Source organism: Poecile atricapillus, chromosome 4 (assembly GCF_030490865.1).
Source record: "Poecile atricapillus isolate bPoeAtr1 chromosome 4, bPoeAtr1.hap1, whole genome shotgun sequence".
In the NCBI taxonomy this organism is placed as follows: Eukaryota; Metazoa; Chordata; class Aves; order Passeriformes; family Paridae; genus Poecile; species Poecile atricapillus.
Window position 1 is genome coordinate 76458772 of NC_081252.1, and position 17663 is coordinate 76476434.

Here is a 17663-nt window from a genome sequence, read left to right on the forward strand (position 1 = left end):
TTAAAACAAATTTTAAATAAGGTATTTTAAACTTCAAGCACATTTTTTATCTCCAGACAAAATCCCAAGGGTACTCACAGTAGCACGTTCCTTTAAGTGGATTTCCCTGATATCTGTTTTCAACTTCACATCTAAAAAGAATATACATTTTTTTAATAAACTGATATTTTTTTCTAGTTCTATTTTTTCCCAGCCACTAAATACCAGAAAACACACCCTGTGCTGATAACAGTACACAATTAAAGATTAATGTCTGAGCTAGACTGGGCTGATGAAGAAATTCTACGTTCCCTACAAAGCCAACTCATATGCAGTAAAAATGCAATATAAAATTCTGGATATTAACATTTGCATCCACTTGGAAGGTATTTATTAGCTCTTCACAATGCATGGAACTGGATTAGCTTAGTCATTTATGGCTGTTTCAGGTTCTAGCCTATAAATGTTTACTCATGTGAGCAATGCTTTAAAAATAAACCTGGCAATGAAATTATTTGTAATTAAATTATTTCCACTAACATCACACTAAAAGCATTTCTGTTATATTACAGAGAAACCTCCAGCAAATTTGTTGCTCTAAAACTGCTCCATTAAACTGCTCGAATGTCAAAGGCTCATTTAGGATATATTTACATTCCCACTGAACAACATCAGAGAGCACGGACAGTGAAATCTACCAATTAAAAAGAAACTATTGAGGGATAAAGGAAAGCAGAGAGTCCAGAGGAGGCCCTGGAGCCCCTCTGCTCTGGAGCCAGGCTGGGAGAGCTGGGAATGTTCCCCTGGAGAAGGGCAAAATGCAGGGAATGCTGAGAGTCCCTGCAGGGGCTCCAGGAGAGCTGGAGAGGGACTGGGGCCAAGGGCTGCAGGGACAGGAGCCAGGGAATGGCTTCCCAAGGGAAAGGGGAGATTGGGCTGGGATCTTGGCAAGGAATTCCTGCCTGGGATTCTGCAATTCCCAGATTTGCTGTGGATCCCTGGGAATGCCCAAGGCCAGGCTGGACACTGGGGCTGGAGCTCCTGGGACAGGGGGAGCTGTCCCTGCCATGCCTGGGGTGGGGCTGGATGAGCCCTGAAGTTCTTTCCAACACAAACCATTCTGTGATTCTATGTATAGTTTTGGGGGTGGGGATTTTTTCACCCATCCCTTCTGCATGACATTCCCAGTTGAAATGTTTTTAAAACTGGAATTCTTGAGGAAATCATTCTGTTCAAGATGTTCCCCAGGGGCAGCATGGCTGGCTGCACCCGCAGTGCACTGACTCAGTGCAGTCAGTCAACTGTCAGGAGTAGAGATATCATAAACACAACCATTAAAAAACGGGGAGGGAGGGGTGTCCAAGGTGGTATGTGCACGGTTTTTTGATTTCAAAGAAGAAAGGGACATGAACTCACAGCTGACACTCGTCTCCTTTGATTCCCTTGGTTGTGCAGAAACATTTCCCCGTGTTTGTGTTGCAGACGGACGCGTGGCCATTGCACTTACAAGCTGTTGAGCAGAGGGGGAGAAGATGCAATGTTGAATGAAGAAAGGAAAAAATTTGATAGCAATTAAGTCCTTTAGTTGTCAAATTGAGATACATCAACAATTAACATGCAGATGAAAACCCATTTGGTGCTCTTTGCTTTCTTTGTGCTGCAGAAGGCAGACAAAAATAGAACCGTGCGTCAAAACAGAGCAAGCACAGGCTATCCAGGACTGGTGTTTTGCATGAAATAATCATCAGACTCTGCTTTTTAGCCTCTTGTCAGACAGCAGGGGTGATATCATAACTAGGAAGGGACAGTATTTGAAATCATTTTGGGCTTGCTAACACATTTCAGCCAAACTCAAAACTCTTGAGAGAAGAGTTTGGAAAATAAAACAAAGCCTGTAGGACTTCGAGGGCTTTTTTCAGAAATAAACAAATAGGTCTTGGGAAAAATAATGAGGAAATAATATTATATTATAAATAATAAAATAATAAAATAATGAGGAAATAATACTGAGGAAATAATGTCATTATCAACAGCATCAGCAGAAAACATCTGGTGTTAAGATGATGATGTCCATGTTGGGACTAGTTGGGGTACATTCCCCAAAATATTTTAGGAAAACTTTGCACTGAATGTCATCGAGCTGTGGTTGAAGCAAACCTGCACAGCCCTGAACTACTCCAGGTTTAGGGTATGCCCAAAACAGAACATCTCATACACCTGAATCTGCTCAAAATCCATCCCAAGATAGTGTGATGTGGACATGCAGGAGATTTTCTTCACAAAAATGCTCCTGATTTATCCTAAATGCTCATATTGACATACTTTGAGACCTTTATTTATAAAGATGTAGAGGAGAAACATCCACAAAAACCCCAAAACCAAACCAATGAAAAAGAACAAAGCCTACACAGCCAGTTGACTTGGATTTCTTGTTCACTCTCACTGGAAGAACAGATTTAACAACTTCTCCTGGCCAATGCAGGTGCATCCATCTGGAGTTGTGCATAGCAGAGTGTACAACATAAGGAAAAACTACACAAAGCAAAAATCCCTTGTTTATGGTCCCTGAGCTTGCTGGGAACAAGGTGCCTCCTTGTTAAGAACACATATTCCTCCTGGTTAAGCAGCCATGCCAATAAATGTACCAGCAGATTCTTAGACATAAAGTCCCCATCCTGAATATCTCTGCCAGCCTTGGACCTTATTTTAGGAATCCTTTTGATATCTCCTTTCTGTTGGCACATAATAGAAGTGATACTGTATCAGGGACACTTAACTGTGCTCCTCAGATGTGGATGAGTAGTTTCCTAGCAGCAACACAGAGCAAAGATACAAAGAGGCAAAAAGGCCTGTTGTGAGAACAGGAGACTGAATGAAAATTCAACAGAATAATTGTATTCTGGGGAGGAAACAATCTTTTCATTAGTGCCACTTAAAGAAAAATCAGTCTTAGTACTATTGAGAATCTCTTGTCCTTCTTTCCATATGCTTTGCACAAGGGAAGAAAAGTGAAGTTGGATCAATATTCAGTATGAACACACATTAAATTTCTCCTGATTTTTAAGCCTCAAATTGTTTAAAAGCAGATTGCAGCATCTTGAGCAATAACTTTCATTTTTCTTTTCTCTCTGCTCTTTAACATATCAAGAAGACTGAACACTCAAATATCTCTATTTAAAACAGTAGAATCTATTCATTTACCCACTTTCCTACAAGTCTGACTGGAGATCATTCACTAAAGAACTGGAATATGCACAGAGACACTTTCTCGTGGCTTTTCAGGTGACTTTAAACTTTGGAAACAAACTATTGATAGAATGTTCTAGACAACCTCGCTGGAGTCTACAAAAGACAGTTTCCCACTGGAGTCAGATGCCAGAGCAGAAACCCAAAACCGCTGGAAATGGCTTTTTGACTGTGGATCATGGCTACAGCCTGATGATGGACCAGCTTCCACCAGATGAGTCTCCTGCTACCTTCTCCACAAAGCACGGCTCACAGACTCAGAGATGGTCATGGGGATTGTTACTCCTCTTTCTGTTTGTGACTCCCAATGGCAATTCACCCCCTGCCCAACACTATTCTTCCATGCCAAACGCTTTAGCTGCCCTGCAGGACCCCCCTGAGCGCTGGGAGAGGGAACCAGGCAGGTCCATGGCACCAGCAACTCATGGGCCACCAGCGAAGGCTGCATGGACGTGTTCAGAAGCGCTGCCACAGCTGCAATCTGATTTCAGGCATAATAGTGCCTTCCCTTCACTTGCAAATAACTTCCTTATCTCCCACCAGCATATTTTCATGGGTAACTTTACACAGAAAATTCAGAAAAATCCTCAATGCAGAGAAAGCACTTTCCAGCTATTTTTACATTTGATGTGCTGCATTTCCTGCCATTCCTGCTTAATACTCCTCTACTTGGACACTTCCTAAAAGCAACCTCTGAGGAGTGATATACCTGCCATTTATTTATTATCTGCCTAGCTCTGCCAACACCAGGGCATATGATGTCATGCACATAATTTTTGCAGGGACATAACTGCAGTTTGACAAAATATTTTCAACACAAGTAATATAATCTTGTGTTGGGACTTTTTACAGGGATATGTACGACTGAAGGCACTGAAATAAAAAGGGACAGGGTTAGACGGGATATGGGGAAGAAATTCTTCCCTGGGATGGTGGGCAGGGCTGGCACAGGAGCCCAGAGCAGCTGGGGCTGCCCCTGGATCCCTGGCAGTGCCCAAGGCCAGGCTGGACACTGGGGCTGGAGCTCCTGGGACAGGGGGAGCTGTCCCTGACATGGCTGGGGTGGCCCTGGGTGGGATTTTAGAACCCTTCCAACCCAAACCATTCCATGATCCCTGGACTCAGACTAGGCAGTGAGTGTGCAAACACACAGATATTTGTGTGTCAGCTGGAGTGGACAACAGTCTCCAGCCTGGCTGTGACTGTGGGCTCTAAAAACAGAGCACCCCTAAGTATTGCTTACAAATGCACAAAAAGAGTGAAATCAGCACATTATTAATGGGAAAGAATGGAGGGCCACAGCTCAGAGAAGGGAGAAAACAGGAGCTAGCTCTGCTGCCTGTCAGCCAATCCTTATCTGAAGAATTCCCCTCTGGAAAGGTTTTCACCAAGCGAAAATGACTAACAGGCAGCAGTCAGCCTGGCTGCATCAGATAGGCTGATTTGCTCTTGCTTTCCCTTTCCCAAACCACCTCAGTCTTTCCACCCAGGTTCCTGCTGCCCTCATTCTTTTCCCTTCCCAGCAAATAGTGTTAAATCACAGCAAATTAAAAACTAGGTCCAAAGCACTTGAGAGCAAAGCACTTCTGACATGAGCTACTGGATCCACCAGATAAGGAATGAAGGCTGTTCCACAACCTCTCAACACATTTTCTAATTTCTTTTTCAGGCATCTAGATGATTGCAGTCTGTCATTCATTATCTCAACAACAAACTATTTTGGGACAATCCTTATGCACAAGAGTCCAAAGGAACTTACTCTCCATTTCCACACACATAGAAAAGCAACACCTACCAACAGGCACATTGTGATCCAGTGATTAAACCTGAAAGCTCAGGGTAGAATTCTGTATTTTCCCAGGCAACTCAGCCTCAATTTATTCATTACTTTCAAGTAAACTTTAGAGCATTTCAAAGTATCTTCACCTGAAATGGGTTTATGAGTATCAGTAGTATTTAATCTGCCAGCTAATGTTGTGAAACCAAGTGTCAGGAATGCACCTTCTCCTCTGTTCCCACATTGCTGTGCTGTCTGTTGGAATTCCATATCCCTTTGTGCTAAGAGAGGCAGATGTATCCCTGTGAGTTTTACACCCCCTTCTTCAAATCTGTCCATTGGGAAGTTCTTCATAGCCTCAACCATCACCACGACCCCCCTGCTCGAGGAAACAGGACTCCTTGCTGCAGCTACTGACCCTCACATTCATCCAAAAGGTCAGCACTATTTCCAATAAACATACTGATATCCAAGTATTTTCTACTGGATTGTCTCCACACTTGGAAGAAGTAATAAAAAGTCTTCAATGTCCACTCATTAATCACCTCCACCTCATTCTTCCAGGCTGGCCACAAACCACCCACACTCATTTCACAGAAGTACTGACGCTACTCTGAGTAATGTTATTTTTATTCTACCTTTTCCATCACTGTATCTAATTGTCTCATTCCACCTCACTATCCTCCACTAACATAATCCACTGGGATTTGTTTACATCTCTGTTGCTGCTGGTTTACATCGCTGTTGGTGACAGGGCAGTGGGATTGAGGTACCCACAGCAAGTTTGCTGATGACAACAAACTGGTAAGGTCAGCATGCTGGAGGGAAGGGGGAACATCCAGATGGACCTAGATGGCCTCCAGCAGTACCTGCATGGCATCAAAGGGTACCTGGGATACTGGAGACATGGCACTGTGTGACCCTCATGAAGTTCAAATAGGCCAAGTGCAAGATGCTGCACCTGGGTTGTAGCAAGCCAGAGCACAAACACAGGATGGGCAGGGAATGCCTGAAGAGCAGCCTTAGGGAGAAGGACTTGGGTGAGAGCTGGACATGACTCAGCCCAGGAGCCCCCGAGACCTGGGCTGATCCCAGCGTGGGCAGCAGGGGAGGGGGATTCTGTCCCTGAGCCCCTCAGGTCAGGCCCCACCTGCAGAGCTGCCCCAGGCTGGGCTGATCCCAAAGGAAAGGTGGGAATTGTGTCCCGGAGCCCCTCAGGTCAGGCCCCACCTGCAGAGCTGCCCCAGGCTGGGCTGATCCCAAAGGAAAGGTGGGAATTGTGTCCCGGAGCCCCTCAGGTCAGGCCCCACCTGCAGAGCTGCCCCAGCCCCGGGGCCAAGAGCAGGAGGACGTGGAGCTGCTGGAGAGAGTCCAGAGGAGGCCCCGGAGCTGCTCCAGGGCTGGAGCCCCTCTGCTCTGGAGCCAGGCTGGGAGAGCTGGGAATGTTCCCCTGGAGAAGGGAGAAATGCAGGGAATGCTGAGAGTCCCTGCAGGGGCTCCAGGAGAGCTGGAGAGGGACTGGGGCCAAGGGCTGCAGGGACAGGAGCCAGGGAATGGCTTCCACTGCAGGAAGGCAGGGTTAGATGGGATATTGGGAAGAAATTCTTCCCTGGGAGGGTGGTGAGGCCCTGGCACAGCTGCCCAGATCAGCTGTGACTGCCCCATCCCTGGCACTGTCCATGGCCAGGCTGAATGGGGCTGGGAGCAGCCTGGGATAGTGGGAGGTGTCACTACCCATGGGAAGGAATTCAAATGAGATGAGTTTAAATTCAATTCCATGATTCTGTGATTAAATCTCTCAGGAGCAAAAAGCACTTTCCCTCACGTCTGCACCTCTCACAGCTGGATTCTGATTTACAAATGGTCTCCCCATGCCACAACACTGAGAAATTCACAGCAGTTCAAAACTATGCCACAAGGCTGCAGGTCAAAATTCCAAGTCTTCCATGTATATTTCTCAACATTAAATGCATTGGTCTTTCAAGGAAGACTTTTTCCCAGTTTGCTAACTTGCACAGCTGCAAACAGTTCCTTGTGCCAAAGAGTCCCAAAGCACCTTACAAACCGAAATGCAATTTTAACAGGGTTCTCCTAATCCTCAACTGAAATCCAGCCAAGTCCTTAGTGAAACATGACAAGCCTTTATGAAGCAAACAATTTTAACTATAAACACACAACTCATTAACTAAATTGAATAGAAGGTGAAACAGAATTGAAGCAGAGATTTGTTCAAGACATTTGGATCAACACTGTTTCTTTTAAAAACAGGATCATCAAACACTAAAATACAGACATTTCTCACTGTGGTCATTCCAAGTTTAGAAAGGAGGGTATAAAATCCTTTATGTGCAATGAAAGTAATTTCACTCAACAGTTTGAGTGTCTTTGATTTGAAGAAACAAGAACCCAGCCTCGCCTGCAGGAAAGCAAACATGAATTATCAGGATATCATTTATGTTAAGACAGCAGAGGAATGAGCAGAGAGTGGAAAATGTGGATGAGTTCAGGGCAGGAAGCTCTGAGGCAGCACTTACGCTGGCACGTGCCCCCGTTGGTGGGATCCCCGTAGTAGCCCGAGATACAGGTCTCACAGTGCTTGCCCGTGGTCAGGTTCTCACACTTCTCACAAATGCTCTCATTTACACACTTGCTGTGCCCGTTACACTGACAGGCTGCAGAAAACAGGAAAACTCTGAGTGTTGGTGCTCAAATATAGCTCACAGAGACCCTCAGGAGTCTGTGCTGTGCAGAGGAGAAATGAAAGCATTTCATTTCCCAAGAGGTTCTTGTCTCTTGCTAGCAATACATGGACCCAAAGACAAATATATACCAAAAAATGAAATCTAAAGAAACACATGAAAAACTGAATTGCAAAACATTATGTGTACACTGGACTGGAAGCTGCTGGTGGGTTGGATTTACAAGGAATGGGAAGGGGAGTGTTGGTTTTGTGTCAAAAGCATTAGTTGAACACCATCCTAAGCATTATTAACACTTAAAACAACCTTTAAAGGAAGATCTGCCTTTCTTTCAAACAGCCTTAAAATAAATAAACAAACAAAAGTTAAAATCTCAGTAAAGGCCTGTAGGGAAAGGGAAAAATTCTCTCAAATAATAAAAAATAATGTCTTCATGCAGCAAACCTGTGCAGCTCAGCTGCTTCCGAGCTCCTCCCATCTCCAAGTGTGCAATTCCTATTTCTATTCCATGCTCTTCTCCTCCCTCCATTAACAGGAAGAAACACATGACACCACCATACTCTTAAAAACTCTCTTCCCTTGCACTTAATCGAAGTGTTGGACAATTAGATGCTGCTCATTTACCTGGACACTGAATAAAGGACCAGTTGTAGCTGTTCTCCACAGAACACATGCTGACATTGAGGACAGGCTCCAAGCTGTGTTTCCCTGGCGTGGATGAGGTTGGCATCCTGACAGGACCCCGGTAAGAGCCTTCCATGCACTTCCCCTTCCCGGTGTTGCTTGGATCCGTGCACCATCCACAGCCCGGCTGCTCCAAGCACTGAGCACATGTGCAGTAGCCTGAGCAGTTTTCAGCTACAAAAAAAACCCAAAAAAACCACCAAATTGCATCTCAAACACAGGCAACAGAAAATGCAGAATGTATTCTCCATAACTGTGTTTTAATTTCACTAAAATATTTATCTCATCAAACCTAGAAACATTTATTCTCGTATTCACAGTAATATATTCCTATCAGCATACTTACTCCAGAATCTAAGATAACTATTAAAGGTTCCAGTAATCAATGAGTTACAAAACAGCACAATGCACACAGAGGTTTTTCAAACCATTACACATCACCCTCTAACACTAGAGGTTAATGTTCCCTCTACAAAACATCTCCGATTGATTTAAAATAGATTGGATGATCAAATGAGCCATCTGGAAGCAAAGGCTAAAAATCCAGCCAGTTTAGTCACTCTGAGCCTCTTCATACCACATTTCAGCATCACATGCTATTATTTCAAGTATTTATTTGAGTCAAAAAGCATAGAATATAGGCAAGATAATAGAATTCCACCCTTTAGCTCCTCCTCTCTCTAATGGGATTGGATTTTAGGGGTGACAAACTCTTTAAATACAGAAAACTTTTTCTATTCCTTTCCCCAGAGCATCTTGAAAAATATTTTCTGGATTCTTGGTGTTGCAAGATGAGCAGACTTTCTATTTTGATGTTTAAACAGACAATATTTTAAAAGAAAAAAAAAAAAGAAAAAAAAAGTTGGTTTTCCATTCTTTTAGCTTGCTCATCTCCTCCCTGATGCTTCCTCCAACTTTTGGCCTCTGGCAATATGGGAAGTTCATACTCTGGTGTTCCTTAAATTAATTTTTTTCATCACTTATTTTGCAACACTTTGAGCTACTCGTGATGCCCCTGCTTACACCCAGCTCCTAAAGAATTCAACATAAATAAAATAATTTCTAGATTTTCACTTGTTTTAACTTTTTAGGCTCTTTTACCCCAGTTTGAAAAGAAAACATACTTCCAAAGTGCCATGAAGCTTTTGCAGTTTGCTCACATCTACCTAGAAGGGGTAAAAAAGTAAATAATTTATTTATAATTAGGTAGGAATTCCTACTACAATCTGTAGAGTAGACAATACTTCAGAATAAAACACTTGTGTAAACCCTAATTTGGATCTGATAATCGGATAATCACAGAATGCTTTGGGTCGGAAAGGACCTTAGAGACTGTGTCCTTCCACCCCCTGCCACGGGCAGGAGACCTTCAACTGGACCAGAGTGCTCCAAACCCCGTCCAGCCTGGCCTTGCTCCTTTCCTGCAGAGGATTTTCAGCACAACCCACACAGGTCTGGATGGTTTTTCCTCCCGAGCAGGAGCGGTCACTCACGTGGACAGCTGCTCATGGTGTACCACTCCATGCACTGCCCGTAGGGGAAGGAGGCCACGTAGGCGTTGGAATCCACGCACTGCTTCATGTTGCTGCACCACATGCACTCGGAGCTGCCGCTGGTGCACTCGGCGCAGGCGGCGCGCAGCGCGCAGGGCGTGCGGCACTGCTTGGCGCTGTGGTTGGCTGTGGGGAGGACAACCGTCAGTTCCCTTCCAGAAACAACCATGGAACAGGGCCATAAACACCATCCCACCCCACCCCAGCCATGGCAGGGACAGCCCCCCCTGTCCCAGGAGCTCCAGCCCCAGTGTCCAGCCTGGCCTTGGGCAGTGCAGGGATCCAGGGGCAGCCCCAGCTGCTCTGGGAATGGGGCTATGAGTGTGAGTGTGAGTGTGCTCCCCTCCTCTCTGCAGTTCTGCTGATGCACTCCTCAGTCACCCTCCCCAGCAAAGTGTAGGGTAGAACCTGTTTTACATGAGCACGTGTTCTACATGAGAGACGTGTTTTAAGGGATTTGATCAGTTCCAGGCATCAAACAAGCACTGAAAGCAGAACTAATTCAGCAGTTTGTAGTATGAGCCAATGCTTTAAGTTTTGCTTCAAGTGACTGTTCTCAGACCATAAAAACCAGGGTAAAGCTTAAACCCAAGTGCTGCAAGTGAAAACATATGGAATTTTGAGTTCAGGTTCTACATTCAGGATTCACATCCTGCACTTCCACAAAGAATGATTTCAACTGGTGCAGTGTACTTAAAATTTTTATTTAATCAACCAACTTCCCTAATACTTAAAGAGGCACTAATTGGTATTCAGAAATAATCACCTACAATAGAGAATTAACAGACCAAGCCATCTGAAAAGATATGCAGTTTCAACAAAGCTGGAAGTCTTTTCCCAAAAGCAAATAGCATCGTTTTTTCAAAGTTCTCGTATCTCCAAAGTGCCTTGGCCAATTAATTTCAAACTTTGATAAAATCCTCCTCTGGCTACATAGCAGGGGAGGGGAAAAGGGGAATTCAATTGGAAAGTTACTTTTATTTTTTTTCTTTTTTGAAACAGGAGATTGCTCCATACCATAATTACCCTAAATGTCACATGCATGTATGCAATTGAGAAAGAAATAATTCAAATAATGTACTTCAAATATTTTACAGTTAATAGCGTGAATGTTGTGCTATTTATAAAATTTCTATTTCCTGCATGAAATACATACACAAGACAATGGTTCAGAAGTACTTTTCTTCGCTAAAGTCATGATGCAGCTGGTTTAAAATGTAATAAATTGCATTCTCCTTACTCTCTAGAAACTATAAATCAATCAGACAGCTGTTGTTACCTGGCCTTTCACAGACAGTGCCGTTGACCTCGTTGATACACGTTGCTGCCTTCAATCCCTGCTGGGAAGGCTCAGCTAAATATCCACAAAATCCAGCATCACTTGGTTCACTGGGAAGCCACTGGAGGAGGGTGTTGGTGAAGGGAGACATGTCTTCCCAGCACCAATAGGACACATTGATTTTCCTTAGTCCAACCCATGGAGTCAAAGTTTTGGACTAGAAATAAAGGAGCAGGTCAAATCTAAATTAGTGTTGATGGCTACAAACTTCTTAATATAAAGACCCTATAAGACAACTATTTCTATTGGAAATTTGTTTTTTGGCACACTTGCACTTTGGGGAGGAGTATTTGAGGTCTGTTGGCATAGTATCTGGTTCTACCACTAAAATCAGTAAACATCACCTACTTCAAACTGATTTTATGCACTTTTATACTCCAGAGCTGCAGCTACCAACAGCAACAGGGTTACAAAGCATATCATGCTAACACCAATGGATTTTCTTGTTATTACTAAATATCTACATACAGTTTACTTGATAAAGGAGCAACTGCAAAGCAGAGCCTCTCCCAGCACAGCCACCAGTGCTGAAAGCCCCATCCTTGAGCACTACCAGGGATCCAGGGGCAGCCCCAGCTGCTCTGGGAATTCCATCCCAGCCCCTGCCCACCCTGCCAGGAACAATTCCTGCCCAAAATCCCATCCAGCCCTGCCCTCTGCCACTGGGAGCCATTCCCTGGCTCCTGTCCCTGCAGCCCTTGGCCCCAGTCCCTCTCCAGCTCTCCTGGAGCCCCTGCAGGGACTCTCAGCATTCCCAGGATTTTGCCCTTCTCCAGGGGAACATTCCCAGCTCTCCCAGCCTGGCTCCAGAGCAGAGGGGCTCCAGCCCTGGAGCAGCTCCGGGGCCTCCTCTGGACTCTCTCCAGCAGCTCCACGTCCTCCTGCTCTTGGCCCCGGGGCTGGGGCAGCTCTGCAGGTGGGGCCTGACCTGAGGGGCTCCGGGACACAATTCCCACCTTTCCTTTGGGATCAGCCCAGCCTGGGGCAGCTCTGCAGGTGGGGCCTGACCTGAGGGGCTCAGGGACAGAATCCCCCTCCCCTGCTGCCCACACTCTGAGATCAACTCAGGATACAGTTTCCCACCTTACAAGCATTCTACACTAATATCCATTAAGACATGCTCCTAGTCTCTTTAGGCTCACTTTTCAAAGGACTCTGTTGGTAGAAAAAAACCCTGTAAATCTACAATTCTTTTTCACACTGTGTAAAGATTTAAACACTATGAAGGAAGGGTTACCATGTGTCTTTAGGAATTTACTCTACACTCACGACTGGAATATCCAGAAACACCTGGAACTGCCAGAATCATGAATTTTTCCAGTATCCCAGGCTTGGCTTCCTCATTTTACAAAAGGTTTAACAAACAATCTTGTTTAAACTGCACCCTACCTGTCCTGGACTAAACTGACTCCCTTTTGAAACACTGTCATTGTTGAAATTCCACTTCAAAATTACAAAGGGAATCAAGGCAAGAAATGTTCTTGTATTAACAGGGGAATATTTCTCTTAAGTACCGAAGCATGTTTTCCCTCGAAAAAAAGCAATCCTATTGCGCCCTCCTCACCTTTGCTACACAAAATGCTTCCCAGAGTGGCCTCTGGGACCCAGGAGGGGTTATTCTGATTATTTATTAATTTATTAATAATAATGATTTATTAATTATGTTATTCTGATGTGCCATCAGGCCACAGCAGCTTTCCAGGCTAATCCAGGATTTTAGAAGAGATGCACAGCATCGTTCTTTGTCAGGGCTGTAGCACCACCACCTGAACATCTCCCTTCTTCTTGCAGGGACTGGAAAAATATATATTTATTCCATGGATGCATGAAGAGGGAAAAATTCCAATTCACTTCTCCCTGGGTCTGACAGAAAAGTACCTGCCACTAAACCACACGCAAATAACGCCAAATAAGCCAAGCAGCTCTGTGGAATGAGAAGGCAACATTTTAAACAGCTGCTTTTCTGAGCAGTGTAAATAACTCAGTACTTTACATTAAACACCTCCAGTGCCCCAAAGGGACTTTTATTTGTAAAATATTGTGCACAGGTCACCAGAGGGCTCCTGCTACAGTCCTGTATTCCAGCAGGGAAATGTGGATGTGATTCCAGTACAGAAAGTGATATCTCTAAGGCTCTGTGTATGTTTATATTTATCCTTCCCATTTACATTCTCTACAATTTCAGCCCAGAAGCACCCAGAGGGTACACTGAATTTCAAAAGAAAATCAGTTGGTTTTGGTTAAGAGGCATTTCTGTTGTGTACAGAGCACACAACACTCTGGCAAGGACTCTTCCACAGCCAGAGTTTTATCACACAGAGGATGTACAAGAGAAGTACTCACTGAAGACTGGATTTTCTGCAGCTCCTTCAGAACAAATTCCACCTTTTTCTGTGTGGTGAGAGAAGCCAGTAAAGCACCGTTGGACCTGCAGGACAGTTTGGCATGATCGTAGTTCTCCTTGGCATTGGTGATCTTCAGGCAGGAATTGCCAACCAAATGCCAGTTTGTTCCGCAGATATTTTCTGGGGACAAGCGGAGAAAGAAAGTAAACCCAGAGATACAGGTGACCTTCTCAACAATCAAGGTAGTGAAAGAACCATGAAAAGACACAAGCCCAGGTGGGCAAGGGGCCACTGGAGGCCGCTGGTCCCTGGGCTGTGCCAGCTCTGGGGTGGCAGCAGGACCAGGGCAGTGCCCGTCCCCTGTGCTGGGGCACCTCCAGTGCTGGGACAGCTCTGGAGAGCCCTGGAGGGGCTGGAGCGTGGCCAGGGAAGGGAACGGGGCTGGGATGGGGCTGGAGAATTCCTGAGGGAGCTGGGAAGGGGCTGGAGAATTCCTGAGGGAGCTGGGAAGGGGCTGGAGAATTCCTGAGGGAGCTGGGAAGGGGCTGGAGAATTCCTGAGGGAGCTGGGAAGGGGCTGGAGAATTCCTGAGGGAGCTGGGAAGGGGCTGGAGAATTCCTGAGGAGCTGGGAAGGGGCTGGAGAATTGCTGAGGGAGCTGGGAAGGGGCTGGAGAATTCCTGAGGGAGCTGGGAAGGGGCTCAGGCTGGAGCAAAGGAGGCTCAGGGGGAATTTGTGGCTCTGCACAAGTCCCTGGCAGGAGGGGACAGCCGGGGGGGATTTGGGATCTGCTCCAGGGAACGAGGGGAAATGCCCTCAAGTTGAGCCAGGAAAGGTTTAGGTTGCATAATAGGGAAAATTTCTTCTCTGAAAGTGTTGCCAAGCATTGGAAGGGTCTGCCCAGGTCAGTGCTGGAGTCCCCACCCCTGGAAGTGTTCAGAAAATGAGCAGATATGGCCCTTGGTGCTGTGGCTTAGTGCCACGGTGAGGTTGGGACAGAGGTTGAACTTGATGATGATGATGATGATCTTGGAGATATTTTCCAGCCTTAATGATTCTATGAACCCTTCCACTAAGAAATACCTACAGCCCCATCCTAAACCAGTATCACTTAGAGGTGTGTTGATATATTGATATGCTGATACGTAATAATATTGGAGGAGAAGGAAATCAATTTAGCAATCAATATCAGCATTTGGTTATCTGCAGTACGTAATCAAAGCACTTATTACAATGTTGAATAGTAAAACTGTTCTAGGAGAAAGAGGAAAAAAACCAAATTTGCATTTCGTTGATGTCTTGAAGCCACAGTTTTCAGGGGACCTTTTGTCAGGAGAGGGTTGTTGTGCTAATCCTGTCCACAGCACAAACTTCTAGGATTAATCCGTGCTTCAACTTGAGCACAACCCCACTACTGAAGAACTCCTTACACTTTGTGATTAATTATTTCCCTTAAAGAAAAAACCCTGATGGACATTTCCAGTGTGAATTCAGACTTAACAGATGGAAAAGCTCTCAAGTGTCAATTTTTCAGACGAGCTTTTTATACATATGATCAGGTCATCCCTTTTCTGCATGAAATAAAACAGACCAAGCTCTTTATCTCTCTCACTAAAAGATATTTTTTCGCTTTCATTGCTCTTCTTCAAAGTCTTCACAATTTTAAACCATTGCAGACTGGCAAACACCAGACCTGGACATGACCAGACCTACCAGTTCCTAGGGGAAGGCTTTCCATGTCCATTAACTTGTCCTGTCTAATGGGTTTTCTCCCTTTTTTCTATATTTTATTACCCACAAATGTTAATCACTTAGCCTATATTTCCCTCCCAGTCACTGGGGGAAAAAAAAATGTACTGCAAGGGAACTAATAACCAACTCTTCTGAGCTCCACTGGAAATACTCTAATAGGAGAATTTTCCTTAAACACTGCAGGTGTTACTTGCCTCATTTGTCCAGTATATGCCATTATGCTTTTGCACAATTTTAGTTCCTAAATTAAATAGCATGCATTATTAAATCTAATATCTTGCAGAAGCCTATTATCAACAGCTTTTATCAAATGAAAAGGCAGAAATGAAATACAGCCTAATAATTATATGAGTGATCATAGTCCTCTTCAGACAACTGGGACTGAAAAATATTCCAGCAGACTTGCTGGATTTACTACAAATGAAGTTTCATACCAAAGCTGGGATGATTAAACAACACTATTTGCTCCATCTTAACACAGAAAATTACATATTTGGGGGTAAAACCAACAAAAATTTTAAAAACCATGTAACAACTTTTGGAGTGGATGAATTTGGGTTATGCCACCAGTACCTACCTGGCAAAGCAATGCACTCCTGATTCCTAGGTTCCCACTGACAGTTTTGATCCATGGCACAGCTTTTACAACTCGTCTTTTTGTTACAGTAATAGGCAGGATTATCCTTAGGACAATTGTCATAGACAGTAACAGGAACCTAAAATAAATAGCACAAGTGAGGTTTTTTCCCATGTGCAAGCCATGTGGTTTTATAACAGCCATGATTACGACACTAAATATCACTGTTCAGCTCTACAAAGCAATTAATATACCCAAAAGCTGTGGAACTGGGCACAGTCTGGACTGGTTATCCAAGATACTCCCCCAAAACATCACCTGACAAGTTTTCCACTACTAAAGCTTTTACAAGAGGGCTATTTTGTTTTCTAGGGAAAGCCCTATTTATATCAAATAAAAAATGTGATTAATGAATAATCATACCATGGTAAAACCTCCCACTCTTCCCCTGCCCACAGCTATCCTCCTAAATTCATTGGAAAATACCACACAAAACCCTTGGATCAAACTGAAAAAATCCAAGCATATAGAACTTTTGAGCTATACGTGCACTGGGAATAACAAAACAGGGATCACAATACTGACAGAAAATGTGGACATTTGCTATTCCAAAGGGTAAAGTTAAACTAAGGAAGTGTTAAGAGCCATTACCTGTTCCTCTGTGCAGTTGTTGTGTGCTGGGATACACTGGTCAGAACACCACTGACAGCTGTTTGTGTTGGCGGTGCAGCTGTAGCAGTCTGTAATCTGATCACATTTTTCATTGTCTACAACTATCAAAGAAAAAAACCTGCATGACCAAAAACAGGCATTTCCTGACAGAGCTCTAAGAACTTGATTATTTACAGCAAAAGATACAACCAAATAGCAGTGCCTGTAGATTTTCTGTTAGCAACTAAAATCAGGTACTTTCATGTGTTTGAACTGATAGAAAATTGATTTTATTTACAACAGCAATCATTTTTAGTGCCCATGGAGCCCTAAAACACAGCACCAGAAAATAATGCACCAAGACATGGAAGCACATGAACTAAGACATATTAATGCCCAGGGAAACGATGGCAGAGGATATCCCACAAAGACAGTGGCCATCTCCCACCACAGGCCCATCTTCCTGCAACCCTGGCTTTCAAGTGGAGCATTTTCATGTGAACTTTTCATTCATCTTTCCAATTATTTATTGCCTGTATTTTGTGCAAATTTATTGTACATTGAGAACCCGGCAAGGCAATGTCCCTTTACATTAGTTTCTATTAAATAATTAAAGGCTGCACATCTGTTACAGAATCAAGGGTTCTATAATCAATTCAGAGCAATGAACGTATCAGGTTAAAGCTGTTTAAAATTATCCTAAGAGGAAATACAGGAATCAGACCTTGAAACATTAATTCATTTTATCTGCCTCTATACATAGAATCATAGAATCCCAGAATGGTTTGGGTTGGAAGGGACCTTAAAGATCATCTGGCACCAACCCCCTGCCAAAAAGATAAAGTAACTTTTCCTAAAGCAGTATTCCTGCTGTCTCTTTTGAAGAGTACAGGATAACTCCACCAGGGATCCAGATGCCCTTCTTTGCCCTGTGGTGCTCTTCAGCAAATTCTGGGCTCTCACAAGGTCAATTCTTGGAGCAAACATTTACAGAATGATGGTGCAGGCCTGGTTCCTGGCTGGTGATGTTTGTTAGGGGAAGAAAAGTAAATCCAAGAAGCA

General features: G+C 44.1%; 1 protein-coding gene across 11 annotated transcripts in view; it reads right to left on the bottom strand.

The window, feature by feature from the left end:
- The window catches only part of ATRN (attractin), a 150430-nt gene that overhangs the window by 66098 nt on the left and 66669 nt on the right, over positions 1-17663 (bottom strand). For all 11 annotated transcript variants that reach the window (XR_009277657.1, XR_009277648.1, XR_009277656.1 and 8 more), the window contains exons 13-21: positions 16602-16723; positions 15951-16089; positions 13621-13802; positions 11218-11434; positions 9879-10064; positions 8326-8559; positions 7537-7674; positions 1396-1489; positions 79-131 (exon numbers count right to left, since the gene is read on the bottom strand). Coding sequence is in view for 1 of the 11 variants with exons in the window: in XM_058838759.1 (XP_058694742.1) it covers positions 79-131; positions 1396-1489; positions 7537-7674; positions 8326-8559; positions 9879-10064; positions 11218-11434; positions 13621-13802; positions 15951-16089; positions 16602-16723 (1365 nt within the window). In the remaining 10 variants the exon portion in view is untranslated. The remainder of the gene's footprint in view (positions 1-78; positions 132-1395; positions 1490-7536; positions 7675-8325; positions 8560-9878; positions 10065-11217; positions 11435-13620; positions 13803-15950; positions 16090-16601; positions 16724-17663) is intronic.